At 40.3% G+C, this 27,421-nt stretch overlaps 1 protein-coding gene across 21 annotated transcripts in view; it reads right to left on the reverse strand.

Annotated features, from left to right (window-relative positions):
* Positions 1–27,421, reverse strand: part of ANKS1A (ankyrin repeat and sterile alpha motif domain containing 1A) — a 122,717-nt gene that overhangs the window by 64,422 nt on the left and 30,874 nt on the right. For 15 of the 21 annotated variants that reach the window (XM_083445629.1, XM_083445624.1, XM_083445622.1 and 12 more), the window contains 12 exons: positions 26,280–26,436; positions 24,442–24,504; positions 15,495–15,791; positions 14,843–14,918; positions 13,649–13,750; positions 12,873–12,965; positions 11,453–11,646; positions 9,123–9,203; positions 7,305–7,425; positions 4,417–4,457; positions 2,563–2,677; positions 261–802 (listed from right to left, as the gene is read on the reverse strand). In XM_083445629.1, the coding sequence (XP_083301755.1) occupies positions 261–802; positions 2,563–2,677; positions 4,417–4,457; positions 7,305–7,425; positions 9,123–9,203; positions 11,453–11,646; positions 12,873–12,965; positions 13,649–13,750; positions 14,843–14,918; positions 15,495–15,698 (1,569 nt within the window). In that variant the 5' untranslated portion in view covers positions 15,699–15,791; positions 24,442–24,504; positions 26,280–26,436. Of the gene's footprint in view, positions 1–260; positions 803–2,562; positions 2,678–4,416; positions 4,458–7,304; positions 7,426–9,122; positions 9,204–11,452; positions 11,647–12,872; positions 12,966–13,648; positions 13,751–14,842; positions 14,919–15,494; positions 15,792–24,441; positions 24,505–25,981; positions 26,040–26,279; positions 26,437–27,421 lie in introns of those variants that run through there. The other 6 variants (XM_083445625.1, XM_083445623.1, XM_083445618.1 and 3 more) reach the window with 2 other exon arrangements.

The raw sequence follows: 27,421 nt of genomic DNA on the forward strand, positions 1-27,421 counted from the left end.
ACCCTGAACCTGAATTTCTAACAATATTTTTAAAAATCTTTTAAGCACCCCCCCACTCAATTCTGCACCAACTATGTTCAGAGCTCCAGATTCAATTTATGAGGATAAATTGTAATTATCTACAAAAAGGGGAAGTAAAACAGAGATATGACAAATAGCATCGTCTCCAATCTTTTTACCCTCCAAAATGCTGTATTAAAATCAACTCTTGCAACAACATTCCACTGAAAACAGATTTATAAGGTCAAGGTCAGCCTTACCTCATCCCACTCTGAAGCAAATGAAGGTGATTTCTCCAGCCTTTTCTTTCCAGCACTACAATTGGAAAGTGATTCACTTCTGCTCCCCATAGTATCGTCCTCTGTTGGGGAGGTGGTCAAGAGGTCAGAGTCCGATTTTGACAAGCTACGGCTAAGTTTGAGTTCTGCTCTGGGCTTGCCTCCTGGGTGAATTCTGCCCACAACACTGCTCTTGTCTCCTTCCTCAGCACTACCAGGGTGATGTGGCAAGTGAGGATGTGCTAAAGTTTCAGGGTCCAACTTGTTGTCACTGGTATGGCGGACAGTTGAATAGACCACTTTATTTTGGTCTGCAGTGCTAGTCTGTACCGATATGGATTCCTCAACATCTTCAAGCTGCATAGCAGTCCCCTCGGTACTTCCTTTGCCCACAGCAGAAATAAGTCTGAAAGGGTCCTCATTTATTTCACACACCGGAGAAGAACCATGCAGCAGACCTGAGAACTGATCCAGCACTTGGACATCTTGGGCATCGGCTTGGCTGTTGCTGCTCCTCCTTTGGTCTTCGGTAAGATGGAAGCAAAACAAAAAAACAAAGGCCAAACACAGAAATTAAGAAACAGAGCTTCGGCTTTCCCTCACTGAGAGGGAGAAATTAAAAAGAACAGTTCAGTATTGTTCTGAGTGCTCAGATCGTACCCGAAGTCAGAGCATTTATGAAATTCCAAACACTGGCCTGATTTATGCAATCTGGCAGCCTGCCCCGTTTCATTTTATTCCTGTTAACACTAACAATCAGCCCTTGCTATATAAGGTTTGGAGAAGTGCTAACTATACTCTGCAGAGAGAGGGGCAGGCTGAGACTCCTGGAACACAAGAGATTTCCATAAAGGCCAAAGTGTTATTTAGAGCAGCACTCCCTACCATTGGCACAGAGCACTGGGTGGGGAAAAATAAAAGCTGCAAACAACCTGCAAGTTCAAAAACATTTCCCCCTCCTCCCTACAGCTGCTTCCTTCCCTAGTGGCTTGAGCTCACCTCCTTATGCAAGAGAAATAAGAGCTCTGTAGTGAGGTTAACTCCACCAAAAGCTTGCTTCTCATTAACAAATTCCTCTACACAGAGTGGATTGCCCTATTGCTTGCAATATGAACTGCTGCTGAAACGTGACACTTAACAACAAATTAAAACATAAGTCTAGTATCAAATAAGAGGACCTGATTTAAAGCATTGGCAGATATGAATTATTCAAAAGTTTGTAGTGAAGAGACAGTTTTATTAATACAATTTCCAATACTCACTATAGGTAAAATTGAAATTCAAAGACCTTCCCCCACCTAGCACCCTCACTACAAGACAAAGGTCCTTAATAGCTAAATAAGGGATGGTGTTTAAAGGGCAGAAAGAGGCAGGACCAAAAACATGGCCTTTTATAGTACATATCACTCTTGGTTAAAGGAATCAAAATGTTATGCCTAGGTTTCAAGCCCTAAGTCCCCCCCTTGCAGCCATTTTAGAGCTCCTTTTATATTTCCACAACAGCCATGTGAGGTAGGCTAGGCTGAGAGTTGGTGACTGGCCCAAGGCAGAAAGTGAACAAGAAACAATTATGACTTATATGTGTTTATAATATGAAACTGTGCGTGCTCAGAGTATTTTTTGTTTGTTTGTTTATCAAGGTTTAGTTTGGGGTTTGCTGAGAGCTGCCAAACTCCTCAGGCTCAGAGCATATTTTGTAGTTCACAAAATATCATGCCATAATTAATTTCTCAGGCTTTAAGATACTACAATACTTATTTTTTGGTACCTTATTTCATGTGTTCTTTTTTTATAGGAAGGGGGGCAGAATTTTGGGAACTGCACCGGGATCCACAACCATTTTAATCCAGCCTTGGTCAGAGGCAAGAAAGAGATAAAAGTGCAGAATGTCTTCCCACCTTCTGTGCAAGGACTGAGACTATTTAATGTGGTATCTATACGTAATGTTAATATTTAGCAGCACTGCATTCAGAGGGTGGAGAAGCAGCTGACAGTGTGTGTTGCACACTGGAACATTTGACTGTCCCAAAGCCAGCAATGAAGCCCAACAATAGGGTCACTGTTCAAGTGAAACAGTGGATGTGCTTTCCATCTCCTAAAAGCAAAACAGCAAACAGAAAAATATTGTCTGTCATGAGCAAAGTCTTGTGAGAAACCTTTGCAAGCGTTTTAGTAATGCTCCATATTTAACACTCCAAACTATGCTTTGCTATCAGAAAAACTGGTGTTGCTTTTTTCTAAGTACACTTCAGTGAAATTGGAAAGACTTTGAATGAGCACTTACCTTTTGATTCGGGACTTGGATATTGCTCAGAATGACTAGAAGAAAAGTCAGAAGAAGCTTGGCAATTCAGTGGCCACTGGCAATCTTGGGAAGACTGACCTTTTCGTGGCCAGGCCTGCAAAAGGATCTTATATTATTTAAGTTCCAATGCCATTATGAAAGCAACATGTGCCAAAGCGCAAACTCTACACCCAGATTAATACTTCTGCAACTTAAGTACAAAATGTTTTCTATACATCCAGCTTCCAAGGTTACAAAATGTGACTTTGTATAAGTGGGAACTTTGACAAGTGGCAGAAAGGAATAGAAGGGTAAAAAGGACAAAACGTTGGTTTAGATCATGAATTAGATCATGAACAAGGTTAAGGGAAAAGAAAATAGCATGGGAATCACTGAAGCCCTGAGCCCCTGAAAATGCCTACCTCCTTGTTTTGATAAATCAGTTGCTCCATGCTTATTTCTAAGCTGCTCTTTACAACCATGATGATTAGAAAATATGGTTTTCAGAATGTGGAAGCATGGGATTCTCAAAATGCCAACTCTAATACCAGATGCCTGACACCATATTGCACACCAATCCAGGAAGCATGCCAGTTGTACACACATATTGTACTATGTCCTGACCGTACTACTTTCTGCTTTTTTTTCTGTTACATTTGATTTCACATCTCCCTTTTTGGTGGTCATGACAAACCTTCCTGAACATGTTACCACAGCAATATTCATCAAACATTTCCTAACCTAAATAATAATAATAATAATAATAATAATAATAATAATAATAATAATAATTTTATTTATACCCCACCCTCCCTAGCCAAGAGGGCAGCTAACAACCAATAATAAAAACAAGTTGATTAAAATACAATTTAAAAAAGATTAAAATACAACATTAAAACATTAGGATGCAGCCTCTTCACAGGAGGAGAAGGGGAAAAGAAAGGGGGGGGGGAGGGAATCAAACTGATTCTAAGCCAAAGGCCAGGTGAAACAACTCTGTCTTACAGGCCCTGCGGAAAGAAATCAGATCCCGCAGGACCCTGGTCTCATGAGACAGAGCGTTCCACCAGGCCGGAGCCAAAGTTGAAAAGGCCCTGGCCCTGGTTGAGGCTAATCTAACTTCCTCAGGGCCTGGGACCACTAGGGTGTTGCTATATGTGGACCTTAAGGTCCTCCATGGGGCATACCAGGAGAGGCGGTCCCGTAGGTACGAGGTACATAAGCTGGTTATGTGGATAAAATTGAGCATGTGGAAGAAAAGATGGGATGCAAATATATTACATGCATAAATGATATGTCTGTTGCTTATACTGGAAAGTTAATCAAGGAAGCTACCATACTTGGCTTTCCATCTGGTTTGTTCTGCAAAACATGCAGGAAGACCATAACCTCCTTAGCTTACAAGTACATCTTGGCAGGGAAGAAGTAGCCCAGTAGTAAAGTATCTCTCTATAAAACAGTGTTTTCCAAACTGTGTGTCACAACACATTAGTGTGTCAGCTGCAGTGCATATAATTTTTTTATTAAATAAGTAAATAATAGTGAGTTCATGTTTCCATTTTGATTCCATTTTCCAAATAACCCATCAGACCTCAAAGAACATGTTAGACTTCCCATCATAATTTATTACAACTTTCCCCACTAGGCAAATACATCACATGAAGAAGTCACGGGCATTTTCCTTCTTTCACTTACTTCATGTACAGTCCTTTACTATTTAAGCCTATACTGACTAACTTGCATATAAGCTGCAAATTGTTTTTGCTCCTACAGTAAACATAAAATTTCCCTCCCAAACTGTTTATATCCATTATATTTAGTTTCAATGCATATTAAGGATCAATCCTGTCCTACCTGTGGCTGGACACTGCTGGCAGGACCTGAAGATGATTCACCTAAGAATTTAAAAATAAAAATATTTAACATGTGAACTATGAATTCCTGGCCTTGGCCAGCAACAGTTAAGTGAAGGGCAGGAGGCAACTGTGGAAGGTGGGATCACTCAAATACAGGTTCCAAACAGACAGGTCAAAGGCCTGGAAACGATGCCTTATGAGGAACGGCTAAGGGAGCTGGGCATGTTTAGCCTGGAGAAGAGGAGGTTAAGGGGTGATATGATAGCCATGTTCAAATATATAAAAGGATGTCACATAGAGGAGGGAGAAAGGTTGTTTTCTGCTGCTCCAGAGAAGCGGACACGGAGCAATGGATCCAAACTACAAGAAAGAAGATTCCACCTAAACATTAGGAAGAACTTCCTGACAGTAAGAGCCGTTCGACAGTGGAATTTGCTGCCAAGGAGTGTGGTGGAGTCTCCTTCTTTGGAGGTCTTTAAGCAGAGGCTTGACAACCATATGTCAGGAGTGCTCTGATGGTGTTTCCTGCTTGGCAGGGGTTGGACTCGATGGCCCTTGTGGTCTCTTCCAACTCTATGATTCTATGATTCTAGGTGGTTTTCCAGCCCTACAAAGCAGTGTGTCAACTTTTCCTCCATCACATGGATAGCTGCTTATAACCTAAAGGAGTAGATCATGCTCAGAAAGAAAATGGGGGTAGGGGAACGGCAACATAAATCCTACCTGGAAGACAGTTGTTTGGAGGCAACTGTCAAAATTGGGGAACTATGTCACAACACTAGATTACAATCAGCAGTACAACAGTAAAAGTTGGGCTGCATGAAACTACGAAGGACCATAGTTCAGTAGGAAAGCATTGCCCCACATTCAATCCTCATCATCTACTGTCTGATAAAAGAGGCACACAGACATGGGTCTCAGATGTCTTTCATAGGGCAGAGCTTTCCAAACTGTGTGTCGTGACATGTAAGTGTGTCGACTGCAGTGTGTAGGTGTGTCATGCAAACACTCCCCGTGCTCCTCTCAGGGCTAGAAAGGGGTTCGTTTAACCTCCGGTTTGCTAGTAAAACTGAATTACTGTGTCACGAAATGATGCATGTCTTAAAAGTGTGTCACCGACATGAAAAGTTTGGAAAGCTCTGTCATAGGGTCTGGGTCAGTTCATATGGGGAGAGGCAGTCCTTGTCCAGCTTATTAGTCAGTGAGTGAGTATTGTGAAGGGAGTTGGTGTCTGTATTACGTCTTGAATTACTGTGGTGACAGAGGTTCCTTGTACTTTTATATACCTGTATCTGTATCTGAAAAACCTAGGTATATATCAATGTCCGGAACTGTATTAGTGAAGCTTTTATCTTCTGCAGCAGTTTGGGACCTTAAGCTGCCTGTGTGTGGTACTGGAACTATGTAGGTCTCTCACATCAGATTCCCAACATAGCAGTAATCTAACCTAGAGGTTACTGGAGTATAGACAACAAAAATTAGGCTATTCCTATCCAGATAGGGGTGCAGCTGGGCCACCATCCAAAGCTGATGTAAGGCACTCTGCTCCACTGAAACCTCCTGTGCAAAAGCAATGGTTCCAGAAGTACCCCTAAGCTGGGAACCCAAGCTGGGAGTGTAACCCCACCAAGAGCAGGCCACCTCCCATCTATCTGGTCTAGATGTATAATGGGGAACATAATCCAAAAAGCCTGTAAACACCCTCTAAACCTCTGGAAACCCTTTTAAAAACCAACAGCACTTACTAGCCATTTTCAACACATTTTTTGCAGTCTTTGTGCTGTTTTGGGACCATTTTTGCACCTTTTGCAGTTTAAATTGAATTGTTTATTTATTTCCCCGAGCCGCACATATATGCAGTCGTGCAAGAGTTGAACACACGTACATATGGGGTTGCTTGTATGTCCCACTGAACATAAGACTTTCTTTGAAATCAATATGCATAGGAGCAGGGTACATGATTTACATGCTGTCCTTTGAACAGCAGTGCTTAGTTTTCATGCAAACCAAGGCTTTTAGCATAGTGCCACCAGTAATTTAGAATATTGTTCCTACTGAAAGCAGGTATAGACCCACAATTCTGATATGCTGTCAACTGCTGAAAATATTTTTGTTTTAGTAATATTTTTAGAGAATTTATTTGATTCAGGGTTGGTCATTTATTCTGAATTTTATGTTTTATGAGTTGACTATTCAATAATATTCTCTCTCTCTCTATATATATATATATTTAAAGGGAAATGTAACACATGAAGTGCTCTCAAGTTACCTCTCACTTGAAGTAGTAGGGGTGCAAGCTTTGTAACAACAAAATTCAAAGAGCATCGCAATTATCAAATCACATGCAGGATACATTAGCTGGGCTCCTGTAGGACAGAATAATTAAGTATCGAATATGAGGGAATAGTTAATTTCCATTAGGTGGGTCAATAGGAGATTTGTTTGTATGTGTTTGCCTCTCTCCTTTGTTAATTACTTTCCCAGCTGGCTTCAACAAAAAGAGCAGATTATGTCAAAGGAAGCCATATAAGTTGGTGCATTGGTAGATACTTTGATCATAGCTGTTCCACTAATCCTTGCATACCAATGACTTATTGCCCAGATGAGAGACTTCCACCTAGCTTTATTTTTCCAAATTAAAACTTTTGTAAAACAAAAAAGTTAAGACACTAATAGCCTTCACAGGTACCAGAAAAATGAACACTCCATCACGAATAAGATGCCAAGGAAGAATTAGTTTAACCAAAATCTTACAAAAGCATCTTATCAGACAGTCGCTGCAAAATAAGCCTACCCACCCAACTAAAACAATAATGGTTTGAATGTCCAGTACATGCTAATTCTGTCCAGTACATGCTAATTACATATATTTGAAATAGCTTTTACCTTTTGTTTTTTTATCTGTTGCAGCGTGTTTCTTAGTTTCTGCTGTTAGCAGCAGCTCATAAGGGTGCTCCTCTTCTTCATCAGCTGTGCTTCCCCTACTCTTCCTCTTGCTGACAAAACCCTGACCAAACACAAAGACACACACATGGCATGTGCAATTAGGTAAAAGCTAGCAGTGTCACTGACGAGGCTCTTTTTGGTCATGGAATATGCTTAAGAGATCGAAGTCTCAGGAGTATAACCTTCAGTGCTACAGTGTCTTCTTTACCGACAGATAATACTTTCCCTCCTCCTACAATCCCATTGCTGTTCTGCCTCAACTATACCCACAAGTCCCTTAATGATGTTTCTCTTCCACCTCAAATGTCCCACACCAAAATCCCCATTTTCTGCTATAGTACTGCAATTTGAGGCACACTTTGCAGTGCCCTCAGAGTCCTTTAGTACCAATGCAGTACAACTGTACCTTATATGGGGGTTACGTTCTGGAAATGGTGCATATACACAAACTGCCCCCTTGGAACTGCCTATACACAAGCACCCCTTACCCTTGCAGATCCAGTACATCAAGAAGGCCTTACCCGGTAAGTGCATATGCTCCAGGATGCTCTCACAAGATCTTGTCGGGCTGTCCACGTTTCCATGAGATCTCACACAACCGTCTCCAGGCTTTGCACTGGGTTTGCTTGGGCACCCCAGCATGAAAAGAGTGTTTAAGCTCTCTGCCTTGCTTACTGGGCAAGACCCCCTCGGTGTGCTGGCTCTGGAAGTCTGGGGAGGGTCACATCAGATCTTGCAGTAACTCAGACAGCCCTGTGAGATCTCGCAAAAGCATCCTAGAGCCTGCGTGCTGAGTGAGCCTTGCTTGGTAAACAAGGCAGAGAGCTCAAAAGCTCTTTTCACGCCAGGAAAACCCAGGGCAAAAAGAGCTTTTAAGCTCTCTGCCTTGCGTGCATTTAATTTGTGCAATTTCAACCAGCCAGCTTCAACCACGGGAGGGTGAAATGGCACAAGTTAAATGTGCATAAGATGCTATTGTACTGTCCTTAAAGTGTAAAACAGGCACTAGTGAAATGCAGGAAGTGGTAAGTATCTTGTAGCAGCACACTTGCCTTAGAATGACAAGTTGCAACATTATCTGTTGTGAACTATCCTGAGATCCAAGTATGACAGGTGGTATACAAATTTAATTACCAGGACTGAAGAAAATACAACTACTATATAGGGGATGGTGTCAAAAGTGATGCCAGAGGGAAGGGCTGAATTGGTGTGGCCATATATAGGCACAGAGAATGAGAATATCAAAAATGTCTAGGTGTTTTTCCAACTCCAGCACCTTGCATTGTGGTTGCATTTACAGGAAACCATGTCTGAACTGAACCAGGGTTTTCAGTGCCTAATGTGAACATTTCTTCAAAGGAGAAATATTCTGTCAAACTAGGGTCGAGGAATACACCAGGCAGAATTGTATTCCACAGGTGCATGTCTAACAGAATGCCAGTTGTGGAATGAAAGATCTAGATGCTCTAAACAACAGTGAGGATGGAGTTGGAAGTAGGTGGTGTACTGGAAAGATACTAAGGCTTGTATTCAGCTAATGTTTACTCAGAGTAGACCTACTGTAATTAATAGATGTAAGTTAGACATGGCCATTAATTCCAATGGGCCTACTACAAGTAAAAGTTAGTTGATTGCAACCCTAACTTTCATAATAATCACAGAAGTGTAGAAAAAATATTTGTGTCTTCTAAGCTATTAAAATGTTTGAAGAAACTTCCTCCACCATAACAGCCCCTCAGAGGGAAACAATACACTTACCTTAGAAGATGAACTTTGCTTCTCTACAAGTTCCTCCTCTTCATCAGGGGGAGGCTTGGCAGGAGGCGGCGGACGCTCTCTCTACAGTACAGAAAGCCACTGTCAGTATCCTGTGCCAAATTCATTCCCAACTTTCAGATCTTTTTGGAAGCAGCAGGTATGCCCTGGAAGAACTGACCTTGCCTCCCTTCAATACCTCTGTTGATGGCAATTTAATGTTTTAAAATAATGATCTCATTACTGTGTTACAGTTCATGACTAGACGGGCTAGAGAGAATTTGCTAATGTTTGATGATATGGCAGTGCTTTGCAAAACACAGAGCTTCACTGCGGGGGAACTGTGATGTACTATCTGCCTGGCACCTATCTTTTCTGTTGTGGCACCACCCTGTGGAACCACTTCCCCTCATAAATCAGGCAAGTGGCAACCGTGATGTGTTTCTAGTGCTTGCTGAAAGCTTATTTACTCACTCAGGCCTTTGGGGCACATTTATCCGACTCACTGCATTTTAGCTGGTTATGCTTGCTACTGTATCTATCATACTTTATTGTCTTGATTTTAATGTGTTTGTATTTTAGCTGTTTTTAAATGACCATTATGCACTCACACAAATGTATAATATTAGGCAGTATATAAGTGGTTTTAAATAAAATAAGTAAAATATGTCTTTGCATTAGTGCCACCAGAGAGATTTTTCATGCACTTTGCACTATCTAATGATTGACTTAGATAGCTAGTTTCAGGCAACCAGTATTGGATATACTGCATTTCACAAGTACATGGAAAGTTGGCATGGAAGTAATGCTCTGGGCACCTTCCTTAAATTCTGCTTCATTAACATCCTAAAACTTTATTATGTTTCTAAAAACCATACCAGCAGACATTAATGCCAGGGTGGGTCAGAAATGAGCATAGAACCTGAGTCAGCAGGGGCAGAAGAAGGGGGGTGCAGTGGGGGGCAGACCGCCCTGGGTGTCTTCGCTGAGGGGGGTGACATTTGGCAGTCACAGGCAGGCAGCACATCAAATGTCCAGCATCGGCGGCTCACTCCACCCCTGGCTGCAGGGCGCACGCATCGCTCCATGCCCCAATCAGCTATCCCGTGCCTGGGAGGGCACCCTCCACACCCCGCCCCCTTGGAAGTGTGCCTGCCGCTGTGAGTCAGGCAAGAGACATGCACACACCAAATTAAGACGCTATATGGAAGGCACCCAGCAAGCAAACTGCCTAAAATGCCAGAAGATGTGGTTCTTCCTTGGTCTGTATAAAAGGCTTCCTGATCAGGATTGTTGCTGCAGTGTTCCCTTTTATAGGCCCATCTTCATCTAACTGCCATGCTTTGTGTCCATCTCATGTTCTTCTTGCCCCAGATATAAGATGAGCCTGTCTGACACAAAGACTGCCCATGCAAAAACAATCCATGTTCAGGTTTAGTTCACTGTGTGCTTTTGCACTGATTTGTATGCTTATGATATGGAGTAATCAATCTTTGCTTTATTAGTAGATTCCAGACTGCACTAGGCTATAGTGCTATTCTTCTCAGTTAGCTGTTAGCTTTTGTCTGTTTTTCTCTGCTCCATTATTGCTCAATGTGTATTTCTACAGTTTTCTATGAAACTATTAGGTAATGAAGGCAAGGTGGCATGCTTCCAATACACAACTGTATCTGCTCCACAGTCCGTACAGACCTTGAGATACTAGATCCAGCAAATGCAGATCCTTTTAGGCAAGACTCCTTTCAGGGAAGCTATATAATTATACTGAAGCTATATAATTATCCTGTAAAGCCCCCAAGCTCCCCCTACTGGATTGCATCTACAAATTCTGTAAATAATTGATTTGCTCCCAAACTAAAATCACGAACTAACAATGTGACAGAGAAGCCTGGCATTCAACATTCTTTGGATGGAGGAAAGCTGGATGGAAAAAAATAATATTTAAATGAAGGACATGCTCTGCACAAGCTTCTTTCCTTGTAACTCAGTGAACAACCTGAGGTAGCAGGAGCAACATGAAGAGATTCATTACAGTGAACACATTCAACAGCCAAATATACTGGTGTAGAATTTCACCAAAATCCGGATAGCCATCACATCATGAAGTTATAATGCTCAAGAGCTCTGGGAGAACATCACGCGTAGCACATGCAGCAGGGAGTGGCTTCCAACTGCTCAGTAAGCAAAGCCTGTTGCAATTATTTAATATTATGGTCAAACTGTACAGCTAGGCTATCAACTTACTGCAAGTGTGGAGAGTGCACAGGCCTGGAGATATATCCCAGACTACTTTCCATAAAAAGGAAACAGACAACACACATCAGGTTACATACAGGCCTCACTCCTGTCACTTTAACACTGGTCATCTCCGCTTCCCTATTCACTGAATCTCTGTCTGAAGATCTTCCACTGGCAAGGCTGTCTAAAGAATGGCAGGATGTTGCATTGTACAAGGCTTCATATGGACACTCATCTGGCTTTCCATCAAAATCTATGATCAGCTCTGTCACTGCTTTCTCCACATTGCCTAGAGGAAACAGAAATTGATAAATAATAATAATAATAATAAATAATATTTTTTTATTTATACCCTGCCATTCCCAGTTCAGAAAACTGGGCTCAGGGCAGCTAACAACAAATTTAAAACACTAATTTGTGATACATCAAAAAACATAAAAGTGTGAATAAATTCAAAGTTCAAAGATCAATTTAGGGGAAAATCCATCCAATGAACATTAGATGATCACCAGGGCTAGCTGGCTAAATTAGGGCCAGTGAGGAGGCCAGGGGAGCATTAGCTGTGGGATCCCAGAGTGGGTAATCTTCATAAAAAGGGGAGGGGGAGGGAAGGAAGGGGAATAAAAGATCAGACTAAATTCAAATTGAAAGCCAGGCGGAATAGCTCTGTCTTACAGGACCTGCAGAAGGAGGTTAAATCCTGCAGGGCCCTGGTCTCATGGGACAGAGCATTCCACCAGGTTGGAGCCATCACTGAGAAGGCCCTGGCCCTGGTGGAAGATAATCTGACTTCCTTAGGCCCGGGACCTCTAAACTATGATTATTCATGGACCTTAAGGTCCTCTGCAGGGCATACCAGGAGAGGTGATCCCATAAATATGAGGGCCCTAAGCCACAAATAATAAACAACAGTTGTAGTAATCCCATGCTGACGCACAACTGGAAAAGGTCCAGGGACACAGGGATTTGAAAAGAGCCCAGAAAACATGCAAAATATAGGGACACCAGATTGCAGAAATTAAACAGAAAGAACATTAGATCCGATGAAGGGAGAAGGGAATAAAAGAGAAGCAAGGATAATATCATTGGGTAGTAAGCAACAGTGTACTAAATGACTGTGCCAGACAAGCAAACATGGGTGCAATATCACATTCAGTGAAATAGCCACCTGCACAAATTTAACTTAACTGTCTTCTCCTATTCTCCTATTGCTATGCAGATTAACAAAAATTCAGCCTCTTGGGTTCTAACCTTTCTTTATACCAACTATTCAACAAATAAAGCAATACTGGTGGTGGGTGCTAAAAATCATCCTTCTTGGATTTATAGGTACCGCCCCAAAAATCTGTATAGACTGTAGAAAATGGCATGTTTACAAATAATCACAACAACCTCAATAAAATTACTTCAGTACTTGTTGTAGTATGAGACATGCCTCTCATACACCCTGCAAGAGCATGTGTTATAATAGGTACTGACTACAACTAAAGTTTTCCTTTCCACCCAATTTCTTACCCTGGGGGACACGAACTGAAGTTTCAGTAGAGGTAGCTGATGCTGGCGGTGTCTTCTCTTCTGCTTTTGCAATCTTCTTCCCTGTTGTGCAATCTGAAAAAAATAAAAAGTGCAAGTCAGCTGTAGAAACGAAGAATATGTAGAAGCAGCAGTGGTAGATGTCTTACAGAGAACATACCAGCTTACTTTTAATTTATTCAGAACTGACAAATTTAATATGTGCTCATTATACTTGGATGCTACAAATTTGACAAAAAAGTCAAATAGTACTAAGCCTATTATGTCTAGAAACAAATGCTTCTATTGGCCTTGCTTTCTCATTGATGGCATAAGTTAATGATGCCAATTCCATCAACAGCACGTCAAGAGCCAATTACAAGGTGTATTATAGTCATACGCATCTGAAATTGGATAAGGAAAACTGAAGTGCTAAATAATCAAATTTAATACTCATCATACACCACACACACTTTTACTAGAAGTCAGTTTTCAGACCCGCATTAGAGTTCACTAAACAACCCAAAACTTTATAAATTGCTTCAGTTAGTCTAAGTCACCACACTTTGTGCATGTGTACAATAATATTAGGTGGAATTCAACGTCACACTCTTTCAATCGTCCTCTCTGTGCAAGCAATGCAGCTTGCCAGATGGAATCACAACTCCTCTCCTCTACTCGCACACTGCCCTAAGGGTTCTCCCAACTCCTGCCAGAGCCAAATTTGGGGTGGGAGGATGAGGAGGGGGAGTGGAAGCCCTGTTGCACAAGTGACTTACCTTCAATGAGAGCTGCTATTTGTTGGCTTTTCTGAGATGGAAGCTCCCTCACAATCTCCAAAGCAGTCAGGCCTCTGTTATCTTTTATATTCACATCAATGCCTTGAGACATATATAGAAAAGGTTACAAATTATTTTTCATTAAAATGTGGCTTTATACACAGTCTATCATTAAAAAAGCCATGGTCAAATTGTGAACTGTAATGCAGAACACTTAAAAGATGTACAAGCATCCAGGTCAGATAAAACATTTTCATACTCAAACCCTGATATAAACACATCAAGAAAAGTCCAGGGCTGGTGTAATCTCTTCCTCCCCTCTTGCATGTGCATTCTGCCTTCCTTCCAAGGCTTGCTTTAACTACAGTTTAGTATTGCTGTGCTGATGCATACAACAGTTAAAGCAATTCAGGAATCCTAAGGTCGTGTAAAGTCTTTTCGTTTTATATATTTTTTAAAATCTGATTCTGGCAAACCTTAAATGTAATTAATCCCTGTTGTAAATTTGGCACTCAATTGTGGTGAAAGCAAACTGTGGGGAGAATTTGTAGCGCACAAATTCTTGACCTCTAAATAATGATTATGGCTGCACTATATTGCTTAATATAAGGCTTCTTACATAAATAACCAAACCAAACAGAATCCAGGGACACTTTAAAGATTAACAATTTTATTATGGAATAAATTTATACCACGATGATATTATTCATCTTTCCTATTTTTGCTATAACATGAATACATACTATTCTGGAATAGAAAAAAAAATCTGTCCTATCGCAGAATTTCCGAATCTGCTGAGAACACAGTCCTAAATTATTCCAGCCTTGTCCAGACAAAGCTATGCAAAGAGTCTTTCTGATGGCCAGACCAAAATTATAAAATTCTCTTCCTTCAAGACATATAACAACCCCCAAACCAGTTTGGGAAGTATAGCAAGACCTTTTCTCTTTGGACTGATTTGTGGTGTCTATGATTGTTAAATGTAAAGTTTTAGTAAGTTTTTATTAACATTGGTGCTTGGGTATGGAACATAACTTTTAAAAGGCTGATGGAGGGAAAGACCTTCAGAGGCCTAAATACAGCTTATATTACAGGATGTCTGCCATGAAAGAAAAAAAAATATTCCTCAAACATTCACTACAGTCTAAAGATCACAGTACAACTGATACATCATTTTAGCAGAAAGATTCTCACCCGCAGCTAGCAGTATCTGTACTACATCTGTTTTGCCAAATAAAGCAGCTTCGTGCAAAGCACTGCCTTTTTCCGTCTGTAAATCAAACACAGCATGAATCCAAGTTGTGAATGCAATCAGAGAACATTGAAGGCAATACTTGCACATACGCAAGGACTCATTTCACAAACAAAAGCCAGCTGCTACAGCTCATCCACAACTAGAAAAAAAAACCCCAAGCTTCTTTACCAGTACTGAGATTTTAGTGTTTAAGGCAGCTTCTTCAAAATTACGAGTAATCACTTTGAACCACATCAATCAGAAACTACTTAACCTCTAATCCACACCAGAAGCTACTTCACCTCTAATTCAGTCTTAAGAATCTTGTGTGTTTCCCTTTGTGAAAGGAGCAGTAACACAGAAAGGTTGGGAAATTAGTTGAAAATGCAGCCGCTTCTGTAAACTTGCTATGGGGGCATGCTTGCCAGAGAGATCACAGCAGTCTGGAACTGAACCTGCAGGTCAACCCCTGTAATCCTCAAGGCATTTCCAAAGGAGAGCTCTGATTAGGTTTCATTTAACTTAGTACCTCTCCCAAGAGAGTTAATGCCAATATCCGATACCCAGAACATTACTTCAATATTAAATTCACAAAACTCCCAAACAAAGTACCTGGTAATTGTTATCCATGCCAGCATCCAGGAGAACATGAACTACAGCTTTATGGCCATTCCTAGCAGCCAGATGCAAAGGTGTGTGTTTCTTAGTATTGCAGCTTAAAAGATTGGGATGAGCATTGAGCAACATTTTCACAACTTCTAATCTCCCGTAGAGTGCAGCCAAGTCAAGAGGAGTCTCAAACTTGTTATTTCGCATAGTAGGGTCAGTCAACTCCTCCAGAAGAACCTTCACCACTTCTGTATGGCCATACTGAGCTGCACAGTGCAGGGCTGTCTCATTGTCGTTATTCTGAGATTACACAAATACAAAAACCATTAGGACTTTGATTAAGAGAGAATGTTACCATCTCTAAAATACCAACTCATAGGCAGTCATTGATTTAAATATAACTATAATAAAATGGTTTGATCAAATTCTTTCCTAAGGTTTATGCAGTACCACATTGATAAAAGAATGAAGCAATACAGGCAACTAGCAAGACAGAAGTCAACAGTACACAACCCAATAGTTCATTGTGAGAGAAATAGTAATGCTTCCATAATTCTCCCCTAATATTTATATTTACTTCATCAATGTTGCAATCAAAGTGTGTCAACTTTGCATATTTATCCAGATTTCAAAAAACATAATTTTAATGCACAATGCAATGGCTGCAAGTTCCCTTGCTTATACAGTGGAACCTCGGGTTGCGAACGTGATCCATGCAGGAGGCACGTTCGCAACCCGCAGAGTGCGGGTTGCAATTTAGCGCTTCTGCACATGCGCCGAAACCCGGAAGTAACATGTTCCGGTACTTCCAGGTTCGGTGCAGTGTGCAACCCGAAAACACGTAACCTGAAGCGTCTATAACCCGAGGTACCACTGTACTTTTGTTTATAAAAGTCTATAGAACTTGCCTGCAGTTAATTAAACTACTACTACTACTTCTTTTTAGCAAAAGAAGCTTATTGTGATCCAAAGAACTATGAAACTAGTTCTGTAAGTCAGACTTCTCTTGAGCAGTAGGCCTCTATGCCACAACTGCTTCTTGAAAACAAGAGGAAGCTTCAAATACTGTACTCAGTTGTGGTATCATAGAATTGTGGAGTTGGAAGGGACCCTGAGGATCATGTAGTCCAACTCCCTGCAATGCAGGAATATGCAACTATCCTATATAGGGATCGAACCTGAAACCTTGGCATTATCAGCACCACGCTCTAACCAACTGAGCTATCCAGATGTGGTATGAGGAAGCCAGCAGTCAAAAATGTCACTCCTGCTTTGCAGGAGTCTAAGCAACTCTTCAGATCTTAGTTGGTATTTAGATGAAGGCACTACTGAAAGAGGGTTGAGAAACTTAGATACATAAACTATGTATGTAACTAGCTGAACTGAGTGGGTTAACCTGAGCTTGCTTCTATCAGAAATGCTCCAATTTAACAAAAATACACTAATGCTAGAATTTTGAAAGCTGGGCAGTTTTGCACTGGACAAGGTGTAATATAGAGTACTTCGTAGTTTAATCCTGCATGCTATGTTTTGCTGTAGTATGTTGGACCACATGAAAGCATGGCAAAAATGGCTAAGTAGAAAGAAGCTCAGATCTACATTCAGGAGCTCGTTTAATAGCATGCTGCAAACAAAAAGGAAATTAATATGAACAGTGACACGTATGCAAAAACTCTGAAAAACTGGGGGCGGGGGTGAGTACAAGTGCTCATGAATTGCAAAGTAACAGCCCAAGCTGAGGAATTGCTGAGGGGGGGGGAGGAGAGAGATTTATAGCAAAGGTGAAACTAGATGAGGTAATGCAACATTAAGAGCAAGCACAGAAATTCACAAGGAATAAAGAGAGAGGGCATATGGTTCAGGGTTTATAATTAAGATGTAGCACTTAAGAGCAGATACCAAAGAATCTTGATGTATTTTGACAGAACATTACATATGAATCATATATCATGTGCCACAGGAGTCAACAACATCAGGAAAATAAATCAAAAGTGCTGCCTTCATCCTACTCTGCATACTTTACAACATCTAGTATTATGCAGAGGTGATTGTAGTCTTTCCCCTCCATGTTAATATCTAGTTAACGTTAATATTAATTGAAGAGACAAGAAGATACTAAGAAAAGGTGGTGTGTATGATTAATATTTAAGGCAGCTGCATTATCCTATTTTAATCTGTTTTTAATCAATAGACGATTTACATTTAAATTTGCATATAAACAATATGAGACTATAGGTGCATCTGAGATGCACATAAGAATTTATAATTTAAAATGGAGCTCCCATTAGATTTTTAAGCCTCGGGAAAGCGGCTATATTATGTTTTCCACTCCAGCTCAGCATCTGGTTCTGAAGGAATTTTTATAATAAATATGAAGTTACCATTCCTTAAGAGGCTAATCCTTAGTCTTTGATTTCCTCACACCCCAAAACCATAAGGACACTTAACTTTCAGCCTCACAGATCAGCTAGAGCTGATTAATGCAGAAAAATGAATAATTTTTCGGATGGAGTTAAAGCATTATCTTCTCATGTCAGAGAGCCTCAGGTTCAAAGAACTTCAGAAATTTCTTGTAAGGAGCTGTGAAAAAATGACGGCTCTAGTATATTCCCGGTTGCCTGAGAAGCCAAAAGCAAGTTCTTTCTGTACCTGCTCCCCATAAAAGTAAAAGGTTGGGGAATGTCTTTCATTTGAATGCATCTATTTATTAAAACGTATTTCAACACCAGTTAATATTTAAGAATCCCAAAGCAGTATACAAAAACACAGCATAAAAACAATAAAGCACTATCATTTTAAGAAGGTAAAATTTAAAATGTTTGGTTTTCCAAAAGCAGTTCATGTGCTTCTTCATCAAACGTACTTACCAAGCTAAATGTTTTCCAATCACAAACATATTTTTAAGACACCCCCCCCCAAAGAAATTTGAAAAAAATTACATTTAATCCTCTAAAATGACATGCCCTGAGGATGACTACATCTCTACAATCTCCTGCTAGACATCTAGTTTAGTTAACTACAACTGATATCAGCTTACATCTAGAGTCACTGTCGTTCATATTAATGGTATATAAGAAGAAGAGGAGGAGTTTGGATTTGATATCCTGCTTTATCACTGCCCGAAGCAGCTGCATGTGGAGGAGTGGAGACGCGAACCCGGTTCCCCAGATTACAAGGCTACCGCTCTTAACTAGTACACCACACTACAGTCAGCTGAAAATGTATATAACATGTATAGTTAAATCCTGTTTATTTATTGTTATGGGCATGAATGTCTCCACTGATAACAGGGCAAAGAAAGGCTCTTTAGCACTGCAGATCCTGGAGTACTGGAACCCCAACATTTCATGCACTGTTGCATCCTCTTCAATAGCCCTACTGAGGTGAACTGCTCATGCATTTTATCAACAATATAATGCTCCTCTTTCTCTACCTTCTGGCTGCTACTGCCTGTGTGTTTCTTGCAAGATCAAGTTATGAGCCTGATCTCTACCCCAGCTTATCCCAGGCCACTGCATGAAACCTTGGAGAGTTAGTTCTTCCCTTTCCTGAGGCTTTCTCTACTTGTAGTTTCCTATCCTTGGAGAAATGAGGGTGAATAATCATTTCAAGCCTTAATGCTGCTGGAAATTAGAGAATTTATGTAAAGGACTAGTGTTCCTTGCAGCAGATAACAAGCTTTGACCCCTATGGGTTCTGGAAAGCCTGAATACAGAATTTAATACATTCAGATTTTCTGCCTTTAAGGAACCTGCTAAAACCTTTGACTGTAGTAAATAGTCTTGCAGTATTAAGAGTAAATGTTTGCAAGTCTTTAAAAAAAAAAAATCTATCATATTTTATATTTTTTTTAAATCTAGAGATCAGTCTTGCTATTTTCAAATGAGACAAATGCAACAAGTGAACATGCTGAGCAGCAAGAAAGGAGAGATCTGAAGTAGGTTCTCTACATATTAAAACACCAACACACTAAAGATATATAGATAGGTAACTTATTCTTTAAAATTATCTCCCCCACTCACCTGCCAGGTCAGGACTGTGCATACATGCTCCCTTTATACTGCCTCTGATTACTGGCAGCAGATAGCATGCAGACACAGGCCATTGTGCCAAGTGGGTTGTTTTCCTTGGGCCTGACAGGTACAGCAGTTGGGAGAGAGTATGTATTATTGGAGCCCAGCTCTTCCCATGCTCTGGAGACATGCCAAACAGACCACTTCTGGCTTGAGAAATGGGCTGCAACGGGCAGCCACAAAGTTCATGATGCAAGGTGCACTTAGACTGACACATGAGAAAATTTGTTTCAACGCACATTTCCCTTGCTAGATCAGAAATAAATAAATTGAATGCCCATCCAATGCACATTCAAGTGTGCACTCCACTGAAAGCAATGTAATGTTGACTGGCAACCTCCAGATATCAAATGAATCTGATTTAAGATCATGATTCCTAATCCTACAAGTGATACGCATACAGAAGCAGGTTCTCCTTACTTGCACTGGGACAAGGAAGTGTGGGTTGGCAATGAAAAGAGAAGAGGGAAACTGGGGGGGGGGGGTGGATAATAATGTTTGCTCTGCTTCTTGCCCTGTTCCAGTCCTACCCCCCAAACCCGCACCAAGGGATTCACATGTAAAAAGGCAGTGGCTTGCCATATAGCAGACTGGAGCAAAGGGGGGAAAAAGACACAACCCTCTATTTGTCAGGGGCCTACATTTGTACAGTGGTACCTCGGATTAAGTACTTAATTCGTTCCGGAGGTCCGTTCTTAACCTGAAACTGTTCTTAACTTGAAGCACTACTTTAGCTAATGGGGCCTCCCCACTGCCGCCGCGCCACCAGAGCACGATTTCTGTTCTCATCCTGAAGCAAAGTTCTTAATATTTCGGGGTTAGCAGAGTATGTAACCTGAAGCGTATGTAACCCGAGGTACCACTGTACTTTATAACATTCAAGATCCAACATTACATCGTGTATGTGGAGAGGGTCAAAATAAGTCTCTGAAGTATTTTTCAAATGGAGAAAATAGGTTTTGAAGTTTTGACATATGAATGGACTTGTTGCAAGTCCCACCAGAAGGAAGCAAAAAGCAAGAAGAAGACAATCAACCTGACTGAAGCAAGCTTTCACTGTATGACAACCTACTGTACAACTGAAAGCACTACTGGTGGGCATACAAAATGGTATACCTCTACTGTTTCTGTATGCAGTCTGTGCAGGTTTATAATAGACTTTTATAGTTTCTGCTCCTACAGAATGCTTAACAAAGGATATTTGTGATAGAGAAATGAAATTACTATTTAAAATTTCCTAATTTATTATACATGTTAAAGAGACCTAGATTAGGTTTGAAATGTCACTTGATTTTAAAAGCACATTAAGTCCTTATTAAAATTTGATTATGTCTAAAAGTTCACTAAGTCACAGGAATGCAAAGTTATGTAAGAACCTGACAAGAGCCTGCTGCATCAGGCCAATATCCCATCTAGTCCAGCATCCTGTTTTCACAGTGACCAGCCAGATGCCTTTTTGAAGCCTGTAAGCAGCACATGAGCGTTAACAGTGCTCTGCTCATCTGCAATTCCCAGTATCTGCTATTCAGAGGCATACTGCCTCTGTTTCATAGGCATAAGCATATTTGACTCAGAGTAGCCCGCATATGTGAATATTCAATACATCTGCCCTTACCACAAGCACTACCCTTGTTTGAAACTATTTGCCATTTCCTCCCCGCTATCTGGAAAATTTGTCCCACTACATCTCATTTTTAAAATGTAGAAATGATTGCACAAACATCAAAAGTAAATTGTTACACTTTAGAATTGAATACTTTAGAATTCCCCCCCTCCAAAGAGATTCATTTCCCCATTATAAAATAAAAACTTAATGTAAGTAAAGTTTCTGTACATTGTGTGTTAAGGACTTTTCGGTATGGAGTAAAAATGACTGAGGTGGAACATGATATAGATGAATAAAATTATGGCATGGAGAAACTGGATTCAAAGAAACCTGCCCATTTCTCACAGTACCAAAATTTGTGGTCATCCAATAAAATTCGCTAATAATGGGTTCAGGGATGACAAAAAGAAATAGAATTATGCACAATATATAATTATGGAATTAACCAGTATAACATATGGTGAGACAGAACTTTTAGATGGCTTTTTAAGTGTTCAATTCATGGAAGCTGGATCTATCTATTAACTAGTGGTGGGGAACTGGATCCAGCCAGTGGGCCAAATCTTCATCTCCTCAACCCCCTACAAGTAAAATTTGACAGGTGGGTGGGCCTGTTCACTGTCAATCAACTCACATTATTATGACAAGGTGACCAGTTTTGACCAACATGGCTTGTAGAGGTCCTGAGTTAAGTGCCCTATAAATGATGCCTGCAAGCCCCTTTTTGGTCCAGCTACATCTTCTGCCTGCCGCATACCTGATATCAGGTGAGCGTGGCTTTGCAAAAATAGCCTCACAAGCCAATTTATGGAACTTCTTTCCAGAGGATATTTTGTCTGCTCCCACAGTGAATATTTACTGTATATATAAAGTCAAAACATTGTTCACCCCAGGCTTTGTCTCATATTTCGTATGTGGTCCCTTTAGCATTTGCACTGTTGCTTTTCTGTATCTTATGTAATGATTTTATGACTGACACTTATCTTAGATGGATATTTAATGATTTCTAATATGAAGCTGCCCTGTACTCCAAACGGGAGGAAGGGCATGATATAAAAAGAACAAGCAAACAAATAAAATGCATCATATTTTCATGGCAAGTTGTGAAAATTTGTGACTCCATAAACAGCATGGGCATTTACTTTCCATTTAATGGAGAAAAGCAGCTATTCAGTAACCACCAGTCCTTCCATCTGAAAGCCATGGAGACTTGCGTCACATGAGACTTACATTAGCCTTGTGGATTTTGACATTGCCGTTGTTGTTAAAATTCCCTCAGTATATCAAAATTGCCACTTCGGGGGGTGGGGGGAGCCTAAAACCTGCTCAGACTCAAGGGATCAGCTTCATGATATTTTGGCTCCTAGCGCTAGACTTCAAGTAAATGATCTTGCTTTGTGTCCAGAGAGCCAAAACAAAATTCAATTTCACAATTGCCTCTTTGTTCTACATAGATTTAGGTTTTGTGGTGCAAAAGGTGCATAGGCTGTATGACCAAATATTTTGGATTACACTCTTGGATAGTGTAAATTGGTTGTATCAAATAAAGTTGTTCTGGAGTTCCACTTGCGCAACAGAACTGCCCCTCCTTCTCCTCTCCTCATGCATCCCTTCAAATCTGCTCTGGAGGGTTGAGGGCATATGGGGAAAGAGGAGGAGAGAAAGTTGCACAAGTAGAACTCCATGAGCTAATGAAACAACGTTGTTGGATGCAACCCAGTGCTCTGTTTAGTTGCAAACCAATTTTAATTATTTGAGTAACCAAATATATGAATCACCAAAGAGAAAAGTTGGTTTAAATCCATTGATTTTCTTCCTTAATTATTTAAAATACCAGGATTGTATCCAAATGCTGCCCCTGCAGAAGTAGAAAAGCTTTTGATCCAGAAGGCAACATCCACTAACGGAGGGAAAGCAGATTTTACAAAATTCCCCTCCTTCATGCAGTCCAAGCCCTCTTGACATTTCTTCTAGATGGTTTCCCAACCCTTTAGTCGGGACACTGGGAAACTAGCAAATAAAATGCCTCCCTTCTTCCTCTGTTTGTAGACAATTCCCACAGGAGCAGGAGCACCAGGAAAACCAACTGGCTGGTGCAAATATTGGCCACCATGTTCTTCATGATCCCATAATAAAGGCTGTTACATGTATCATAGAGTGTGATATACAATCTTTATGAGTGGCAAGGAAGTGGGGAGAACAGTTTCTGAAGAACCCCAATGCCCCCAAATCTCACTGGTACTTGGCAGGGGCATAGTCCAAGCAAGCAATTTAGGGATGCAATCATAAGAACGTGTGCATTATTATTCCTATCACAGTAGATCATTTACTATACTAATGATTGGGTCATACTGTATTAAAATCTCTGGTGCATAGTTTACGTCCCATATTTCCTGTAATAGCAATCTACTTGCAAAAGTGCCTTCCTATTAATTTCAAACCATCAAATTTTAGTGTATGTAAAGCCATGCAGATGAAGCACAGTAAGGTTTTAGATGGCCCTTAACAGTAGTTGAGTAGGTATAACAGAAGAGCTCAGTCACCCTGGTATTAAAAAACAAAATAGACTGCTTTATATTATTTCTTTGGAGCTTGATTATAACAGTCAATTAAATAGTGTGGTTCAAAATATACTACAGGACTGCATATTCAGTAACCTCAGATCTCCTTCAATGATTCTCAAAAGTTTTGTTTCATAAATTATGCTTGTACTTTATAAATGAGGAACTGCTAGAAGCAAGGGTGAGATACAGGCAAGACTGAGACAAAGCAACAGTTAGATGCCACAATGCAACCAGTGAAGCAAGAAAGGATACATATACACACAGGTATTGTTGTTCTTCAGTCAACCATTACCAGAAATATTCTGGAATTCTACAATGTGACCCTCAATAAAGGTTTAGAGTGGTGTGTGGAACAAGCACTCTCACTATTTATCCCTTTTTTATTAAATGTGGGAGCCAATACTGAAACACTGTGAAATAATCTGTTGAAATTCTGCGTCCCGGCTGGGACCGACCAGCATCCCAACTATAGAATATCAAAGAATGGGAGGAACCCCCCCCCCCTAAATATCAAGTAGAATTCCCCCATCCAGACTATCAAAGGCTGCTTAATATAAATTCCACAGTAAATCGTTTGCATTTACAATCATGACCCTCCCCACCTCACAAGTAGGCATCATCAACCAACGAGATGATAATGCACCTAGAAGCACAAAAATACAACGCGGAGAAATGATGTAGTGAAATAGTGGCAGAGAAGTACACACCTTGGCATTGATATAGGGGTCAAAGGGGCCGTACTTTTTGAGTTCTTTGATCTCAAGAGCATTCTACAAAAAGGAGAGGAAAAGAAAACGTGATGATGAAATGGGCAAGATATAGCAACAAAGCAGTGAGTGACTCTGAACGGGAGGAATGACAGAACACGACAATATTTCATTCCAATGAAAAGCAATTAATCACAATGGCCATTCCAGCTGTCAATATCTGCACCATGCACATCATTTTAAAGATAGCATGCAAACGTTACATGACAATCTTTTATAGTTCACTGTTTAACATTTTTTGTATGTTTTGTCTCATGCTAGCCACAGATTGCAAGATCATTCACTTTCATATGGCCCCTTCCAATAAACCCTAGAGAATGGTGAACAGTGTTATAAACTTAAAGGCTGTTGACTGGAACAAACTAAATGATCACAGCTGTGCTTGAGAACATGATGAGCCCAGCCGAAATTTTAAAAAAAGATTTGCCAACAATATAATCAAAGGCCATTTTAACATACACATTTAGCTATTTTCATATGAAGAATATTACTAATCAGCAATTGAACAGCACTGCCGACTTTCTTTTCAACTAGAGATTGTATTCCTATAATAGACTATTTATGGGAAACATCAGAAAGCTACATGACTTCATAGCTGTTAAACCCCCACAATCATGGAATTTTATCTTTAATTGTGAACAAAGTGTGCTGCCCATCCCATCCTAGTTCCAATGTGGTCCACACTGGCTGAAGTAGTCACTGTGTGGTTCAGCATGGGTGATGCTTTCTATTGGAAGTGAAAATATTTACAAAAGGTATATCCTCAATTACTTTAAGTCTCACCCACAGTGATAAAACACACACACTGCCCACAGTACAGAGCGACCTCCAGCCAGGCCGCAGTAACAGCACCTGGTAAAAAAGAACTCCACAGCATTCCCAGTACTTCAGTTTCTTTGAACACTAGTACCTTTTTAATTTGATGCTATCTTAGCTGCAAGAAATCTGAAGAAAATTTGTCAACCAGTTATAATTCAATAGTATTAGAATACAAATACCCCAAAGACCAGTGTTCCACACAAAAACTAGAACAGGAAAAAACCTCGATTCTCTGCAGTAGTCAGACTAAACTAACCAACAAATATATTTAATTTTCACTGTGTGTTCAGTGGGGGTGTAAAGGACATTTGGATTTTTAATAGTAACTTTGTAATTCTGCTAGCTTCTCCAGGATAAATATAAATTGTATGGAGCATTTTTTTAGAAAAGAAGATGCAAGTCAATCGGAATGCAATTTTTAAAATTGGGGCAAGTACATATTCCCCTCTCACTTGAGTAGAATCACTGCTCTTTAGTAGGTTAATAATGAATAAGTGAAAGCTTTACTATAATGAACTTCACAATATTAGCTTGCCAAGCACAAGTACTAGAACAAACTAAGCGCAGCTACAAAAACATGACTAAAGGAGACTAAGGTTACTTTAATTGGCTCCAACACAGAAAGGAACTGGTACATCAACTACACCAAGTTTCAAATTACCCAGCAAATGGAAGAAAAGCAATGGCTAACATCCTTCCATCCTGCACATGTTGCAGCTCATGTACTGCTTACTTCCACAGTTTCTAATCAGGTGGCCGGCCAGAAGTGCAGCTTTCAAGACAGGTATTTGTTTTCCTGCGTAGAGATAGCATTTAACATTTAACTCCTTGCCATGCAATAAATCCTGAATAAATCTGAGTCTCATAGATGCTGAGTATCATAGATTCTCACTCTCCTGGAGAATAATCCTAGTATTATTAGGTTATTAAAAGCATGAAAATAAGAAACATATTCAGACCTGCTCATTCACTTTAGTGTGAGATGGCCCCTGGTGTATTAGTAGTTTCACTATTTCAGCATCTCCTTTCCAAGCTGCCAAATGAAGAGGATAACAGCCTTTGCAGTCGGCCACGTTGGTTAATGCATCATTCCTTAAAAGAACTTCCACAACATCCCTGTAGGGAGGAGAAATGATGTTGTGAGATATTTAGAGTAAGTCTAGATGAGCGTCAATAATGAAAAGAAAACTGATTTAAGATACATAAACAGAATGATTGAGAATACATTTTATGTCAGTCTGAATAGATTCAGCTTTCAAAATATTTTGGATTCAGGTGTTCAGTTACAGACTGCTTAGAACCACAGAAATGAAAGCAGCCTTGTAGTTCCTTCCACCCAGAAAAAATAAGGCTGCAATCCAAAGCACACTTACTGGAAGAGAGTTAGTAGAGCTTATTGTGGAGGAAGTGGGTGGAATAATTTATTTTAATCACTCAAGCTACACATGAGTGTGCGGGGGGGGGGGGTTGTACTAATCTCTAAAGTTGAGCTAAGGCTCATCCAAGCAACTGAACTCCTAAATGCTCACAACCTAGCTATGCTTGCATCAAAATGGCTTGAACAAGGCTGGTGTTTCACTGCTTTAGTATATTTTGAATTTTATTTGTACAATTTATGTACACTAAGAGCATAAAAGCTACTGTAAGCAGATCAATACTGATCAAGTTAACAGCAAAACATACCAGTATATCAGTGTTTCTCAAACTGAAGGGGGCAGCATTAAAGGAGAATTGTCTTACCTAACTTATTAGTTACAAAGGTGCAAGTACCATAGCTATAGAATGGAGGGAATTGCTATAGAATCAGAGGTGTCGGCTTCTCCAGAGGATGGGGGGGGGGGGCCTGATGCAACATCACACATGTGATGTCACGAGGTGCCAGGGGACAGAGCCCAAACGCCCTCTGAAAATTGAGGGGGGGCCGCCCCCTCAAAGTATCTATCATCTATCTATCTATCTATCTATCTATCTATCTATCTATCTATCTATCTATTTATCTATCTATCTATCGGGGCCCCTATGTATAGGATAGAGTGTTGCAAGTGACAGCTGTGACTCCAGTTGTCTCAGAGGGTAGTAAAATGTTTGTTAATACTGGGGA

Source organism: Podarcis tiliguerta, assembly GCF_965153285.1.
Source record: "Podarcis tiliguerta genome assembly, chromosome: 6".
Classification (NCBI taxonomy): Eukaryota; Metazoa; Chordata; class Lepidosauria; order Squamata; family Lacertidae; genus Podarcis; species Podarcis tiliguerta.